Here is a 15,260-nt window from a genome sequence, read left to right as displayed (position 1 = left end):
TCTAATAATAATTCTCTGTGATAAGCAATGCAGACCCTGAAGCAAGACATGCACAAACAGTGCTGACCAGACGCCAAATGATTTGAGATTGATCTCACTCATTTATGGATAATAAAGAACATTATAAACTGATGAACAAAATTAGATACAGAGGCAGATAAGACTACCAAATGACAGTGGGAAAGCTGGGGAGGGTTGGGGGCGAGGGGGAGGTAAGAGGTCAACAGAAGGACTTGCATGCATGCATTTAAGCATAACCAATGGACTCAAAACACTGAGAGTGGGGTGAGGGCATGTGCGGGGGGAGGGGGGGCAGGGGGAAGTTAGGGGAAGGTCAATGCGGGGGGGGGGGGGGCAGGGAGACATATGTGCTACTATATGTACTACTAATAAAATATAAAATAAATAATTTTAAAAACCCAACTAACATGGCACACAAGGAAGAGAACTCACACCATATCAACAGAGATAACACCCCCCCCTGGCCATATTAGCCAAGGCTTTCACCAGTTTATTAATGAGGAAAAACTAAGAATATCAAAATCAATTGACTTGTAGTTGATTATATATGCATTTAATAGTAAACGGTGTACAATGAACATTTTTATTGTCTCACAAGGAGCTCTGTTAAAGACCTTCTTTAGGTGCTGTTATTTAAAAATATCTGGATTGCATGAATCCTTTTGATTATTAGAATCACAGTCTTAGTACCGATAGGAGGTGTTATTAAGGGTAATATTTGTCTGTACATGACAGAAAAGCCCAAACAGCATAGTTTAAACTAGATGAAAAATTTTTTCCTTCTCATATAACCTGGACAATCCAGATCTAGCGTATCCACCAGGACCCAGGCCCCTTCTATCTTACTAGGCCTTCTTCAAACTGAAGTGCCCAACAGGCCATGGTCCAGGATAAAGCACCATCTTCCTCCATCATGTCTCTGCATTGCAGCTAGGAGGAAGGAGCAAAAGGAGGTAAGTTGATTGAAAGTTTTTATCTCTATTCTCATGCAAATTTGACTCTTAACAATGTCAGAAAGGAGTCAGGTTAGCCATCAGGAAGAGCTTTATGAATTCAGCCTTCTGCCAAGAGAGATTTTTCTCTGACTATCTCTAAGAGTGCTGGATTCCCTTAGAAGTCACATAGCCTGGACTGTAATCAAATAGTGAAGAAAAGTGATAATTCTACATGGGCATAATATGCTATCCACATTATTATGCCATCTGATAAAAAGTTCAGATTAAGGCTCTCTACATTCCTCAAAGTCTGGCTCCCATGGCCTTTACCTGGGGCCAAGACAGACTTACTAAAACTGCTTTATGTGCATGTAATATGCATTAATTCTCTGACTCAAGCACTGTAATATCTGAGTACACTATAGGGTTCTAAAACATTATCTATGTTTACTTCTGCATGGGTGAATTGCCAATGATTCTATGTATCCAATTCTTTCTTCTTCATGTTTTGTCATTAACACTATAGTACTTTTGAAATTATATTAAATAAATAATACTTTTGAAATTATAAAAAAATATTTAAGATAAATTGTTGAAATATGTATAATGAACTTCTAATTTCTGGTCCAGTATACAAAAACCTGTGACCAGAAGCTGGAATGCTCCACTCCAACCAAAAACAAGTAAAAAGCTGAACAAAGTCAATGTTATGTATCACATAAGGCTACAAATGAATGAATTAAAATATAAAGAATGGGTAGAAAAGATACACACCAATTTCCTGAATTGGATGATTCTAGGGATGAATCAGAATAAGTGGGGTTTCTATTGTGACATTAAATGTTTATTTTTGCAATTTGACAAAAAAAAAAAAAAGATATCAATGATTGTTAATTTGATGGTGGAGAGTATAGGATACTTTAGAATTCCCTTAGTTTTTCCATGTTTTTAAATGCTTCATAATTTTAAATAAAAGTCTATGAAGAAGAACCTCCTTAATTGTTCGATAAGGACTCATGTGACATTACCACTCTTATTGTCCCTGATACTGCTCTCTGTGCATCCTCTGTGTGATTGGATATTTGCTGGGCCTTTTCCTCATCATGAATAAATGGACATTTAAGTTTGTTTGTTTGTGTGCTTGTTTGTTTTTTCTAGCTCAGGTGTCTTCCTTTTCCCATCACCTTACAAACTACCCCCTTTAAAACTCACTCCTTGAATGTCATCAATCCATATTCCTTTCCCCTCTTCAAGCCTCCTTCCCTGAAAAGTCACAGGAAATATTTGACCAAAGCACGGTCGGTAATCGAGTTCGCTAAAACTCTAGGAAAGTTGTTTGTTTTCCACTTAAATTAAAAAGCCTGCCTTTTCATCCGTCCTATTTGCCGCAGAGGTGATATAGGGAGGAGGAGGTAATAGAAAAGATACTGGGGGAGCGGGTGCTGCTGCGTGCTTACCTGGGCATCAGGCCAGCCCGGGAGCAGCTCACTTGGGGATGGACTAAGACGAGGCCATCGTAACTGTACAATCTGGACAGGGGCCGTGGGCAGAACAAACTACACTTTGCAGCTGAAGCTGGAGTTGGAGTGGGAGAGGGAGGAGCTGTCCAGGTCAAAAACATCTGGTGGCTTCTCTGCAGGAGGAGGAAGGTGCATTGAACTGCGCAAGTCCCTGGGGCAATCACCTCGGGGCTGAGCCAGCTGGGGGAGCTGCGGGCTGCAGCCTGGGCGGCGGGAGGGGCGGGGGAGGGGCCAGAGGACCAGGAACAGCTGGCCTGGCGGAGGTTTCCCGCCGCGTGGGACCCCGGATGCGAGAGGTCTCAGAGGAGGCAGATGTGGCGAGAGTGGGGTTCCCAGGACCACTAACCTTCCACCTGCTAAGGACCCGGCTGCTGCCATGGGCTACCAGGAGCAGCAGCCCATCATCCCGCCACAGGTAACGCTGGAGGCCGGGGCAGGTTCTGAAGCCAAGTCCCCCAAAGATCCATTCACCTGCAGCAGAGGGCAGCTTACCTGCACTGGGTCCTGCGTTAGCACCACCGAGAAAGTTCTCCAGGAGAAAAAAGTTTGGCCTTGATTTGACTTGTTTTTTGTTTTGTTTTCTTTTCTTTTTCTTCGAAGGCATTTTTAATGTAACCCCTTTAATTTCACAAAATCACATCGTTGGCTCCCTAACGGATCCTTGACTCTGAGGTCCCGTGTAGCAGTCCTTGAACTTGGTGAAGCTGTCATCGGGACATTTTTATTAGCTTCATCATTATTTTCTCATCAGGATGGATGTTACTTATCATCCTTACTGATATTGTTAAGTCTCCTACATTGCATACGTGTCTGACGCGTTTCTGTCTTTTGAACCAGTCAATGTTTGTTTGATTTTACATATTATTGGCCATTTTATATATGTGTAAACAGAGCGATCCAGCCGACAAAGAAACCCTTGTTTCTGAACATAAGCACAGAGGGAAAACTGGCCGTCAGTCTGCTGCTGTTTTTAATGTTGTCAACTCCATTATAGGATCCGGTATAATAGGTAAGTGCTGCTTTGTGGTTGTCTTTTTAAATGTAAGTGAAAAGGCCAAGTTTAAGACTCTTATTATGTTACTGGTGTTTATTAAAGTTTTTAAAGGAAAGATCTTAAATGATAAGTTGGTAATTTTCTTTCATAAAAGTCTTCCATTTTTTCCAGTGGAACAATGGGCATTACCTAAGTCCCCCTTTCCCTGAAGGTTGAGTGGTGACCTACACTCTTTCTACGTTTGAGCGCATCCTCCACGTGGGTTAGGTTAGACTCATATGAGGGATGCTGAAAATTTTCCTTAGGCTGCCTGGCTATTGATAATGCTACCTAATTTACTTTGTCCCTCTTCCTGAAGTGTCCACCGTTACTTGAATCACCTTTCTATGACCTTCTTGAGGTGTAAGACCTCAATATTTGGAAATATTGGAGGTACAAACATTTAATGTGAAAACATAACAATCTTGTGAAAAATTAAATCCAGACAATATTTCCTTACCCATCTATAGAGTGTTAAATTTAAAGCACAAACTTGTGAATTATGTCAATGTTAAATAGTATGATTTTTTAAACAAAAGAGCCAAATCATAACTGAAAGGAATGATCAGCTCATATTTTCTCAATCTGTGGCAAGGGGAAAGTTATGGCAAAATTAAGTTCATGGCATTACATTAAAAAAGGTAGTTATTTTTTTCTTACTTGCTTTTATTTTTGTTATTTGAAAATATCCTATTTAAGAAAAAGTTGGGACAAAATTGAACCCTGCACTATTTGTTGAGAATATTCTTTTTCCCAGTAAAGTTTTGACATTTTAATCACAGTTATCACTGAATAGTTACCCTTCATAAGTTAATTTTTTAATTTTATCTATATATTGGTTTACTATATAGATAATTTTATTTTCAAATGGTACATCAAGTGGAGGAAGCTGAAGCAGAGTAGTAACACACAGGGTGAAAGACGTGTTTGAAATGTTGCCTCTATGTGCCACGGATGAGTGGGCAACCCTGCGTGGCAGAATTCCAGACTTAATTCCTGATGTGACTAATTTATGCTGATCCATGTCAGCAACATGTAAAACCCCTCTTAATTTGTTCAGCAGGCTTTTTAAAAGAAAAAAAATACTTCAGAAAGTAAACTTTCGGGGTGGAAATATTTTGAATATATTTTACTTGTACTTTATTTGTTCATTTCCCAAACAATCCATAATGAAATATTTCATATTGCACCCTTCAGCTTTATTAAAAATAGTTTGGCCTTCTCATTTTTCTCTCCTTTTCTTACATGGTTGCCCATTTTGACTACTCATATTCCATCACCCTTCTGTGCTCTTTTTATCCTCTCTGTCTGCCCAGGTGGCACATGAAGAAAGCTTTGTGTCTTTACTCTCCATATCCTAGGTCATATGATCCCTTCGCTCTGAACATTATTTGTGTGAACTGACATCTATTTTTCATTGGCTTCTTTCTTATTCTTATTTCATCACTTATAAATTTGCTCTCTTGACATGTCCTTAATTTAAAACATTTTATTCTGAAATAAGCCTTCATGTATTACTGTTTGAATGTAGTAGCATATGCATTGTTTATAATTGTGTCATATAACTATGTCCATTTACTTAGCCTATTATATACAGGATTTGGAGAAAACTTCTGTATGTCTATATGTTTTATTAATATGATGGATGGGGCATTTTGTGTTTTTTTTCAGGGTTGCCATATTCAATGAAGCAAGCTGGCTTTCCTCTAGGAATATTGCTTTTGTTCTGGGTTTCATATATTACAGGTAAAATACTATATAATTGCTAGTTCCTGCAACTTAAAGTGCACAACTTACACACACACACACACACACACACACACACACACACCCTGTAATTGACTTTACTGGATCAAAGAATCCTAAAGAATTTAGACATTATGTCTGAGGAGATTTACTTTTCTTGCTAATCCTCTGGACAGATTAGAAAAGCATTATATATTACCAAGCCTAAATCCTTTTCATGTGCCTTTCATTTTTTGCAGCAAGTGGTAGGTGGGAAAGTCATCTTACAGGCTGATTAAAGCTAAGTCAGCTCTGTGCTGAAAGTGGACTCATCAGGGCTTCCTTTCCCACAGTGACCATGGGCAGGCGCACAGGAATGAGCGGCCTTTTCCAGCTACATCTGTGCAGGTGGAACTGAAAGCCCTGGCTTTCCCACCTTCCCCACGCCTGCTCAGGCTCCCCACCGACCCCTGTTCCTAAGTGCAGCAACAGGGTGCTTTTTACGACTTCTCTTCTGCTTCCCCCTTTTCATGGACCATGTTCCTTCACGCCCATGTCTGGCCACTCCCCCCTTAAGTGCAGACTATACATTCATGATCAGCTCCTCTTCCTGCTGTCCTCTCTGTCTTGTCATACCATCAACTCACATCATGACAAATACGGGGTCTCTCCTCTACCTCAGAATCACTGTGAAAGAGGCAGCAATCACAGAAACCATCTGCTGTGGTTGCTGCTATGGCAGCCACTCTGCGTAGCCACCCTGATGTGCAAAACACCTCAGAGTTCCCTTCTCCAGAGTTGGCCTGAGCCTCAGTGGCACCACCTTCCTTTATGAGGTTGCGGCCCCCAGCTGCCATGTGCCCACAGCCTCCAGCCAATGACTGACCGGTGATATAGGAACTTGCCTCCAGGAAGGAACCGATGTGTGGTGCCCTTGCAGCTCCAGAGCATAGCTAGTCTCCACCTGGGACCTCAGCTTTGCTGACTTTCACCCTGCCCTATCCTCTCACTGACCTTCTCCTGGGAGCACACCCTCAATTGACCAAGAATCTCTAGCTCAGCTCTGCTCTGGAGACCCTGCCAAGATATTATCTCCCACAAACTCTCAGGCTTCCAAGCCCAGTTTGTAACTACTGATTTTCTCAGGCTGAGAAAGAGAATAAAGCATGAAGTAGACACCATGGTCTAGGCTGTGAAGGCACTGGGCTCCTTCCTCCTGCCTTCTCCTCACCACCCAAAACCTGAGCTGCTTTTAGCTTCTATGGTTCTGAATGTGTAGCTTAATTTTTAACTTAGTAATGGAATCCATAACATTCAGAGTTGCTGGAGTTTAAAAATTGCATTCTATTCATACAAGCATTTATCACACCAAAAAATAAATAAATAAAATCCCATTTAAGGATTTACCCTTAGCGTTTCTGATTTCCTGCTTCAGCAGTAATAAATAATTAATTTTCACCCAGACATAATAACCATGGTTTATTTAAGTGCACTGTAAATATTTATACATATTACATAAATTAAAATATATAGATCAACTAAGAACTAAATACTTAAGGAGAATGAACAGTTTACTAAAGCTAAATCATATTATATACAAATAAAGCAAGCTGTGAATAACTTTCTCAACTGATGCTATATATATATCTACAGCAGTCATTGTGAGCTGTCCTTTGTAAAATCATATATTAGGTGACTCATAATTTAGCTATGTGGTAAAAATTTTTATATTATTTTGATAAAAAAAGGATAACACACAAAAGCAAAAATTTTAGAGATTATGATTAATTTTGTTTTTTAATTAGACTTTTAAGAGCAAAATTTATAAAAAGGGTATAATATTACACTTTTCTTTAATTTTTTCTTTAAATTGACACTGTAATTACACAATAATTTGTCTCTACTACTTTTTTTTTCTTTTTAAGGCCTTTAATGAAATATGACCAATTCAAAAGGGAGTTTTTCAAAGTTCTGTTTGCATGTTTGTGAAATGTTGAGACACAAAAAAAGAATTACAACTATTTGCAATTGTTTTATTTTAAATTGCCCCAAAATTTTGTTATTTATTGATTAGAGTAAAATAACTTTAATTGTCCAAACTTAAAAGAAAATTTTCATGTTGAATAACATAGACTCATTCGTGGATTAACTAAAATTTGCATATAATATATTTAAAGTGAGATCAAAATGTTATAGTGATTGATATTTGAGATTTCTAAAAGGCTTAAGATAATATATTTATAGCTTATATTTTACAAGCAGATAATCATTTATATTTATTATTGACTAAATTTTTACCAAATTGTTAACTTTAAGCAATACCCTTGGAACTTTTATGAAACTCAACATTCTCATTCCAAGCATACAGTTCTTTACCAAAGTTTACAACACCGTGAAATTGGTTATTCCTCTCTGTCACTCGGGTTTTCATTGATTATCTTCTTTGGCCGATAAGTTGCTGTTATACTGCCTTTAGCAACTGTCCGCTTTCTGAAACTCCTCCATGTTGCTTCAAGTTAACTTTATAAAACCTTGATCCGATAACTGTTACTCCTCAAATCAAAGCATTCCAAGATTCCATAATGACAACAGGAACAAAGTAGTATTGCATTCAAATTCCTTCATAGTGTAGTCACAGTATGAGTTTTCAGTCTCATCTCCAACCATTCTAACCTCTCTGTTACACTGTCACCAACACTGTCACGTGTGGACCTTATGTTTTAGCTATTCTGCATATATCATTCCTCACGTAGAGAATATGCTTTCACACCACCTTCCCATGGATAGTCCCCCCTGCTTGACATTCTTTTCTTTTTCTCTACCTGGTAAAATCCTGTTCAACCTTTAAGGCACTACTCAACTCTTCTGTGAAGCTTTTCCTAGTTTTAAACAAAGAAATTAGAATTAATTGCTATGCCCTTTGTGCTTGCAGAATATTTTAAAATATATTTATTAGGACATTGTCAAGTTAAATTTGAACCATATTATATATTAATCATTGATTGATTTAATATTTACTGACACTGCTGCCATTTAGCAATGAAGAGCATTATCCCTGCCTGTATGAAGTTCAATATGTAGTGTCTCAGGCAGACAAAAATACATAGTTACAATACTTCATTAAAAAATCCTATCTAATAAAAGGTTAATAAGGACATTGACCATCACTCGAACACACAAGATGGCCACTCCCATGTAGACACAAGATGGCCACCACAAGATGGCTAGCAGGGGAGGGCAGTTGTGGGCGATCAGGCCAGCAGGGGAGGGCAGTTGGGAAGGACCAGGCCTGCAAGGGAGGGCAATTGGGGGCAATCAGGCCTGCAGGGGATAGCAGTTAGGGTGACCGGGCTTGCAGAGGAGGGCAGTTGAGGGCAACCAGGCCTCTAGGGTAGGGCAGTTTGGAGGGACCCAGGCCTACAGGGGAGGGCAGTTAGGGGCAACCAAGATGGCAGGGGAGGATAGTAAGGGGTGACCAGGCTGGCAGGGGAGGGCAGTTAGCGGCAATCGGGCTGGCAGGGGAGCAATTAGGCGTCAATCAGACTAGCAGGGGAGTGTTTAGGGGGTGATCAGGCTGGCAGGCAGAAGCAGTTAGGAGCAATCAGGCAGGCAGGCAGGCAGGGAAGCAGTTGGGAACCAGTAGTCCTGGATTGTCCAACTGCAGTCAGGCATCCCTTGAGGGGGTCCCAGATTGGAGATGGTGCAGGCTGGGCTGAGGGACTCTCCCCCAAGCACAAATGTTGTGCACTGGGCCTCTGGTACCATAATAAAAATATGTACACGATGATAGTGACATTGGGATTCAACACAGCAAGCATGTTTTGGGGAGCAGGAGATATATCTACTAAGTGTTTTTGAAAATATATTAGTGAGCAAAGAAAATGGACAATTACTCTAAACAGATGGGAATGTGGAAATGCAAAAGAGACTGTGTGAATATTCAGTCTAGTTGAAGTTTAGGGCTGATGTTTTTAAGTAGAAAAAGATGCTGGTAGAAGTCTGCAGAGGTGTTTATGAAAGCTCTCATGAGTGGCTCCTCATCATTACCATTTCCTGAGGACTGGCCAGATGCTGAGCATGAAGCCTCCACTATACTTAATCCTTCTGACTCCAAGAAGTATTAATGTTCTGCTTCTAAGGAGGAGGAAATTGAAACTTTAATGGATTAAAATGACTTGCTCAAGGTCTACAGTTACATGCAACAGAGTTGAGGCTTTGATTATGTACATGGATCCTGGGCCAAACTATCAGGCCCTGAATCCTGACTGTTCCATTGCTAACTCTGTGAAGTTTGGCAATTTACTTAACCTTCTGTACCTCATTTTTCTCATTTATTAAGTGGGGATAATAATGGCAACTACCTAGGACTGTTATAAATAGTAAATAAGTTAATATAAGTTTAGAAAAAGGCCTAAGGAAATATTGTGTAAGTATTTGCTAACATTTTTGTGGTTGTAAAATAGTAGTAACTCAGAAAAGTCAAGTCTTTCACCCACTCAAGGTCACACAGTTAATACATAATTTTTATGCATCATAAAAAGAAGTTGTTTTTTATTCAGATTTATTAAAGGATCCCCTGGAGTATTTTGAGCAAAAAACATGATCAGATTTATGATATTGTTAAGACCCATTTGAGAGGGGAATATTAAGAATGTCTTAGCAGATGTAAAAATTGTTTTGGTAGGGAGAGAGATTGGTGGATGAGAAAACTATTTGAAGGTTATTATAGTAATCCAGATGGTATATGATAAAGGTCTAAGCCCTTTTCATATACCAGGCTAAAATAAAGCAGGCTAAATATTAGAAATGAGGATATACAGTTGAATAATTTATGATGCAGTAATAGACTTGGTGACCAAAGGAATACAAAAGATGGTGGATAATGAGAAGTCTAGGCAATTCTCAAATTTCTGTTGATACTATTCAGGGATTGGAGAAATATGGATGAAGAAGCAGGTTTGAAAACAAATATATAAATTAGAATTTGGATATTTTAAAACTGAAATGTCTATGAGATCGCCAATGTAAAGTATTTATTAGGCAGCTAGATGTAGAAATCTGGAGTTTTGGATTCTGGGCTAGAGATACAAATTTGAGGGTTACTAACATCTATGGGAAATTGAAACCATGGACATGAATAAGATCACAGTAAGACACTTTGTATTATGAGAAATAAGTCTTAAGAATTCTGGATAAAAGAAAACTGGTGGAAAACGGAGTATATAGTAAATGGCAAAAAAAAAAAAAAGCAGGAGGAAACTCAAGAAAAAGAAGTCACAAAAGCCAAAGGGGGATGATTGAAAAAGAGGGAAATGGTAAACAGGAAAAAAATGTTACTGAAAGAACAAATGAGATAAAGATTTAGGGTGTGTCAACTGGATTCATCAACTTGGAGCTTATTGAAGAACTTGAAAGAAGTTTCAGTGATGTGAGGGAGGGACTCAAGATGGAAATCATACTATAATTATTGGCATTTTCATCTTTGTCTTTTAATGCATTTCCAAGTTACTTAAAGGACAAAAAGAAATCACCTGTGGTAGAAACATGAGTAAGAGAAAAGAGCGATAATCACACCATGTACAGAGCTATGTACCAAATACATTGTATTGTTGTTCACTAGGTTAAATGGCATTCACTAGATTCATTGAGTTAAATGGGGGGGGGGAGGGAGGGGGGATTAACTTTTAATTATATAATATTTATATATTTATACCTTCTATTTCAACTCTAAAATTGAAACTTAAATTGTAAATTTCAAAAAAAATTTTAGAGTGCTCTCAACCATAATAACTATAAAATAGTTACTAGTTGTACTTTAAAAACAAATGATCTGAATCTCATAAATCTATTTTTTATGTATGCACCACAACATTTTTCATTCTCAGCCTTCAGACTTGAATGCCTATGAAATATTTGATTATCTACATTCCATTGCATAGATGGTTGAGCCACATCCTGATAGTCTTTGCATTGGTTAATTAGGAACTAAAATGAAAAACTGATGCTTGACTCTAGTTTGTACACCTTCTTCTGTCCAATTCATTGCATGGATCTGTTAAGTATACTGGTATCTTGATTGAAATATATATATATATAACTGGAAACAAAACCATTTCATGAAAAGTAATATATAATGAAAAGAAAGTAAATTTTGCTATTCTACTTTACTGTAACATTAAATTAATTTTTTTAAATCCCCTTTTTATTTAAGTCAAATACATGAAAAACCTTTGTATTAAATATAATCTGACATTTGTTTGTTATTTTCTCCATAGACTTTTCCCTTGTTTTGTTGATAAAAGGAGGGGCTCTCTCTGGAACAGACACTTACCAGTCTTTGGTCAATAAAACCTTTGGCTTTCCAGGATATTTCCTCCTCTCTGTTCTACAGTTTTTGTATCCTTTTATAGGTAAGGTGAATGTGAAGATGCTTATTTGCATAAACATACTTCCATTTTGAATAAAATAGTTTTAATAGTTATTGCTTAGTCATTAAAGAGTACCAGTTGTTGAGATATATTCTAAATTAAGTATTTACTTTTTTAGCTGTTTCTACTTATTTCCTAGTCCTTTTGGGTGGTTTTCTGAGTATTTCAATGACATGAAATGAGAGGGATTTTCATTAGGTTAATGCTTGTGCTTCCGTAGCTTGGTGAAAAATAGAATGATCTGGGATTCAAAGTGAGTGAGAGAAACAATAGATTTCTTCTAAGGCAGAAATACAATTTTTAAAAAACTAAGGATTAGTGGAAGCCATGTACCATAATGGTGAAGATGTCACCTAGCACTTCTTAAATAAGTAAAATGTTAACATTCAACAATGGCCAAATTGCAATAGTAATACACAAGATATTGTTTAAACCATTAGTTTCTTATGTCTCCACCAAAGGCTAAGAACATATTTCTCAAAAACCTTACTTTTTAAATGATGAGATATTTTGGAGCCTTTAGAACTTTCTGTTATTAATACTCACTTTGAGAAATACATGTGTTCCTTAAAAACAATTTGGAAACTGAATTTTAATGACAAGTAAGTCACATTTTAAATGACTATCAATCACCATTATTCAAAAATGCTTAAGTGAAAATATTTTTAATACAAACTGATAATCTTCCATAAATCTATTGTCTAGTTATTTTAAAGTTGTACATATTGGTAGTCAAAGTTTATATTTGAAAGTAGTAAGATTATACCAATACTTGTGAAGTAGTAACTGATTATTTTCAAACTATTCAATATGAAGATTGTTGGTGACTGTATTATTTTAATTATGTATTTAGCCATGATAAGTTACAACGTAATAACTGGAGACACTTTGAGCAAAGTTTTCCAAAGAATCCCAGGAGGTAAGTAATATATTTATTGCATATAGTTAATGTAGTTCATAATAATTTATAAGTAAAGTATTTGCAAGTTCAAGAGCTGGATGACCTCAAATATTTGGCACTATTTATGATCCATTCTGATCCTAAAGTATTAATCTACTTTTACATATAGGTTAATTCTTATTTAGCTGTTTAAAAATGTTATTACTATTATTGCTGTACTCAGTAATATTATCACTATTAAACTAGCATAATAGTAGTAATTAACAGTAATATGTATTATAATTAATAGTAAATATTATGATAATACATATTATTACTATATTTAGAATATGTATATTTGAAATATCTTATGGTATATATCACCATCTGCTAGTAATATTTTCTCATGTGCTATTTTTACTACATCATTTCTTAGATAAGCAAGCAATCTTTCCCCAAATGACTTCTATTAATATGTAACTTAATATAGTAAAATAAACCCTTTTATTGGATAGTCTTGTAAGTTTTGACAAATGCATGTAGTCATATAGCAACAGCCACAATGAAAATACAGAAAAATTCCATAATGTCCAAATTTTCCTTATTTCTCCTTTTAGTCAAACCCTCCCTCATCTCCAGCCCCTGGCAAACACTGGAATCTGATTTCTCTGTCTAGTTTTGTTTTTCCCAGAAGCCCAAACCAATGCCATCATATAGTATGTAGTCTTTTGAGTCCACCTTCTTTCACTTAGCATAGTGCATTTGAATTTCAGCCATGAATTTTGGGATATAGTAGTTTGCTCTTTAAAAAAAATGCTTGGGAGTATTTCATTGTATGAATGAATAACAGTTTATCTGTCACATAGTTGAGGTACATTTGGGTTGTTTCCAGTTTGGGGTGATTATGAAAAAGCAGCTATGAATATTCTCAAGCAGACCTTCTTGCCACAGGACACAGCCCCCTCCCTGTTCAACCTTTCATTCTATTATGGCTATTTGCATAATTCAGAGTCTTTGTGCTTTGAAGAGCTTCTCATCCAAGCCACATAATCCCCATATATTGTTAACTAAATCTATAGCTATTGTAGTACAATAACAATAACGCCTGTCCTCTTAGTGCTTGAAACACTCATTCTAAAAGACCTAGAAAACAAAACCTAGCTCTAGCTGGTTTGTTTCGGTGGATAGAGCATTGGCTTGCGGACTGAAGGGCCAGGGTTTGATTCTGATCAATTATATATGCCTGGGTTGTGGGTTTGATTCCCAGTAGGGGGCATGCAGGAGGCAGCCAATCAATAATTCCCTCTCATCATTGATGTTTCTATCTCTCTCCCCCTCTCTGTTCCTCTCTGAAATCAAAAAAACATTTTAAAAAAGTAAATAAATAAAACATCATACACAAGGCTAAAGTTCCCTTTGAAACCCATTCCTGGATATTAATTTTATAAAACATTAAAAATTACTTTTAAAACATAGGTTACATAGCAAAGAGCACACTTTTATTATCACAGTTTCCTTACATCATTGAATGTTATTTTGTAATGTATGATTATTTGTAAAGATTAATATGATGCCAAAGTTTTTTTTAGCATTAGATAAAATCTTTAGTGTTTTTTTTCTCCTGAAATAGATCACCAGTGTCTTAGACTGACAAGTGGACAATTGCTTATACCTTTTTCAGATAACTAAATTCTTGGATCATGATATAAGTCAAAGTAATAAGAAACATTGATGTAAGAAGTAGTATGTCTTTGATTTTGAAATTTTTGAAATATTACGATGTCCAGTACTCCCTACTATTGTTAAAACACTTAGAATGAATATTTGGGTAAATTTTTGTTAAAAGATAGGTATAGATCTCATCATTGGATTATTAGTGAAAAATGTCCTTTACATGGCTAGAGAGCCTGCTACTAAGCTTCTCCAGGCTGTTCGTAGCAGTCTGTTTTAGTGATTTTCTAGGCTTTAGAATTTTCCCAATAAAGGAAATATATTTTCTACTAAATATATCATAGGGGGAGCGGTTTGAAGGGGTAAATAGTAACAGATAATCAGATAATTTAATTCAAATTATGTTCACCAGAAATATGTAAATATTTACATTCAGGAGTTTGGCTACTTAAACTTTTATTGTTTTTAATTCACAACTTTATTATGATTATTAGCTATGACTGAGTTAAGCACTCATGATTAATTATTTCATTTGTATGTGTGTTTAAATTCCTATTTTGGAACTTTCTTTTAGTTAATTAGCCATGTAAGAAAATTAGTTCTACTTTTCAGACTAATAGCTTCTTTTTTTATTTTTTCAAAATCACAACCACTTATTTGACAGATTTGGCTTTTATAGACTTTAAACTTCACAGAATTAAAAACACAAAGACTTGGTACTACTAAGAATATTTTTAAAAATATAACTACATGATCTCTGAAGGAATTCAATATGAGCTAAAAAATTAAAACAATGGCTTTTTCATTGGAATAGATGTAGAGCTCCTGAAGCAGATACAGTACTGTGATTAGCACAGCTTTAAAATATATATAAATCCCTGTATGTTTATATTTATGTTTACAATTTTGGGGGTATTTGACAGTAGACATACACACACACACACACACACACACACACACACACACTCCTCTCTCTCTCTCTCTCTCTCTCTCTCTCTCTCTTTCTCTCTCTCTCTCACATCTAAGACATTGTATACTACAATAGGT

General features: G+C 36.5%; 1 protein-coding gene across 2 annotated transcripts in view; it reads left to right on the top strand.

The window, feature by feature from the left end:
• Positions 1–2,724: 2,724 nt before the first annotated feature.
• Positions 2,725–15,260, top strand: part of SLC38A11 (solute carrier family 38 member 11) — a 45,962-nt gene continuing 33,426 nt past the window's right edge. The window contains exons 1-5 of one of the 2 annotated variants that reach the window (XM_084891611.1): positions 2,725–2,891; positions 3,368–3,485; positions 5,181–5,255; positions 11,510–11,644; positions 12,516–12,581. In XM_084891611.1, coding sequence (XP_084747737.1) covers positions 2,853–2,891; positions 3,368–3,485; positions 5,181–5,255; positions 11,510–11,644; positions 12,516–12,581 — 433 coding nt within the window. In that variant the 5' untranslated portion in view covers positions 2,725–2,852. The remainder of the gene's footprint in view (positions 2,892–3,367; positions 3,486–5,180; positions 5,256–11,509; positions 11,645–12,515; positions 12,582–15,260) is intronic. The other variant, XM_084891612.1, reaches the window with a different exon arrangement.

The sequence above is a fragment of the Pipistrellus hanaki genome, assembly GCF_964339955.1.
Source record: "Pipistrellus hanaki genome assembly, chromosome: 8".
In the NCBI taxonomy this organism is placed as follows: domain Eukaryota; kingdom Metazoa; phylum Chordata; class Mammalia; order Chiroptera; family Vespertilionidae; genus Pipistrellus; species Pipistrellus hanaki.
Note: the sequence above shows the minus strand (reverse complement) of the source record. Positions and strands in the feature narration are given on the sequence as shown.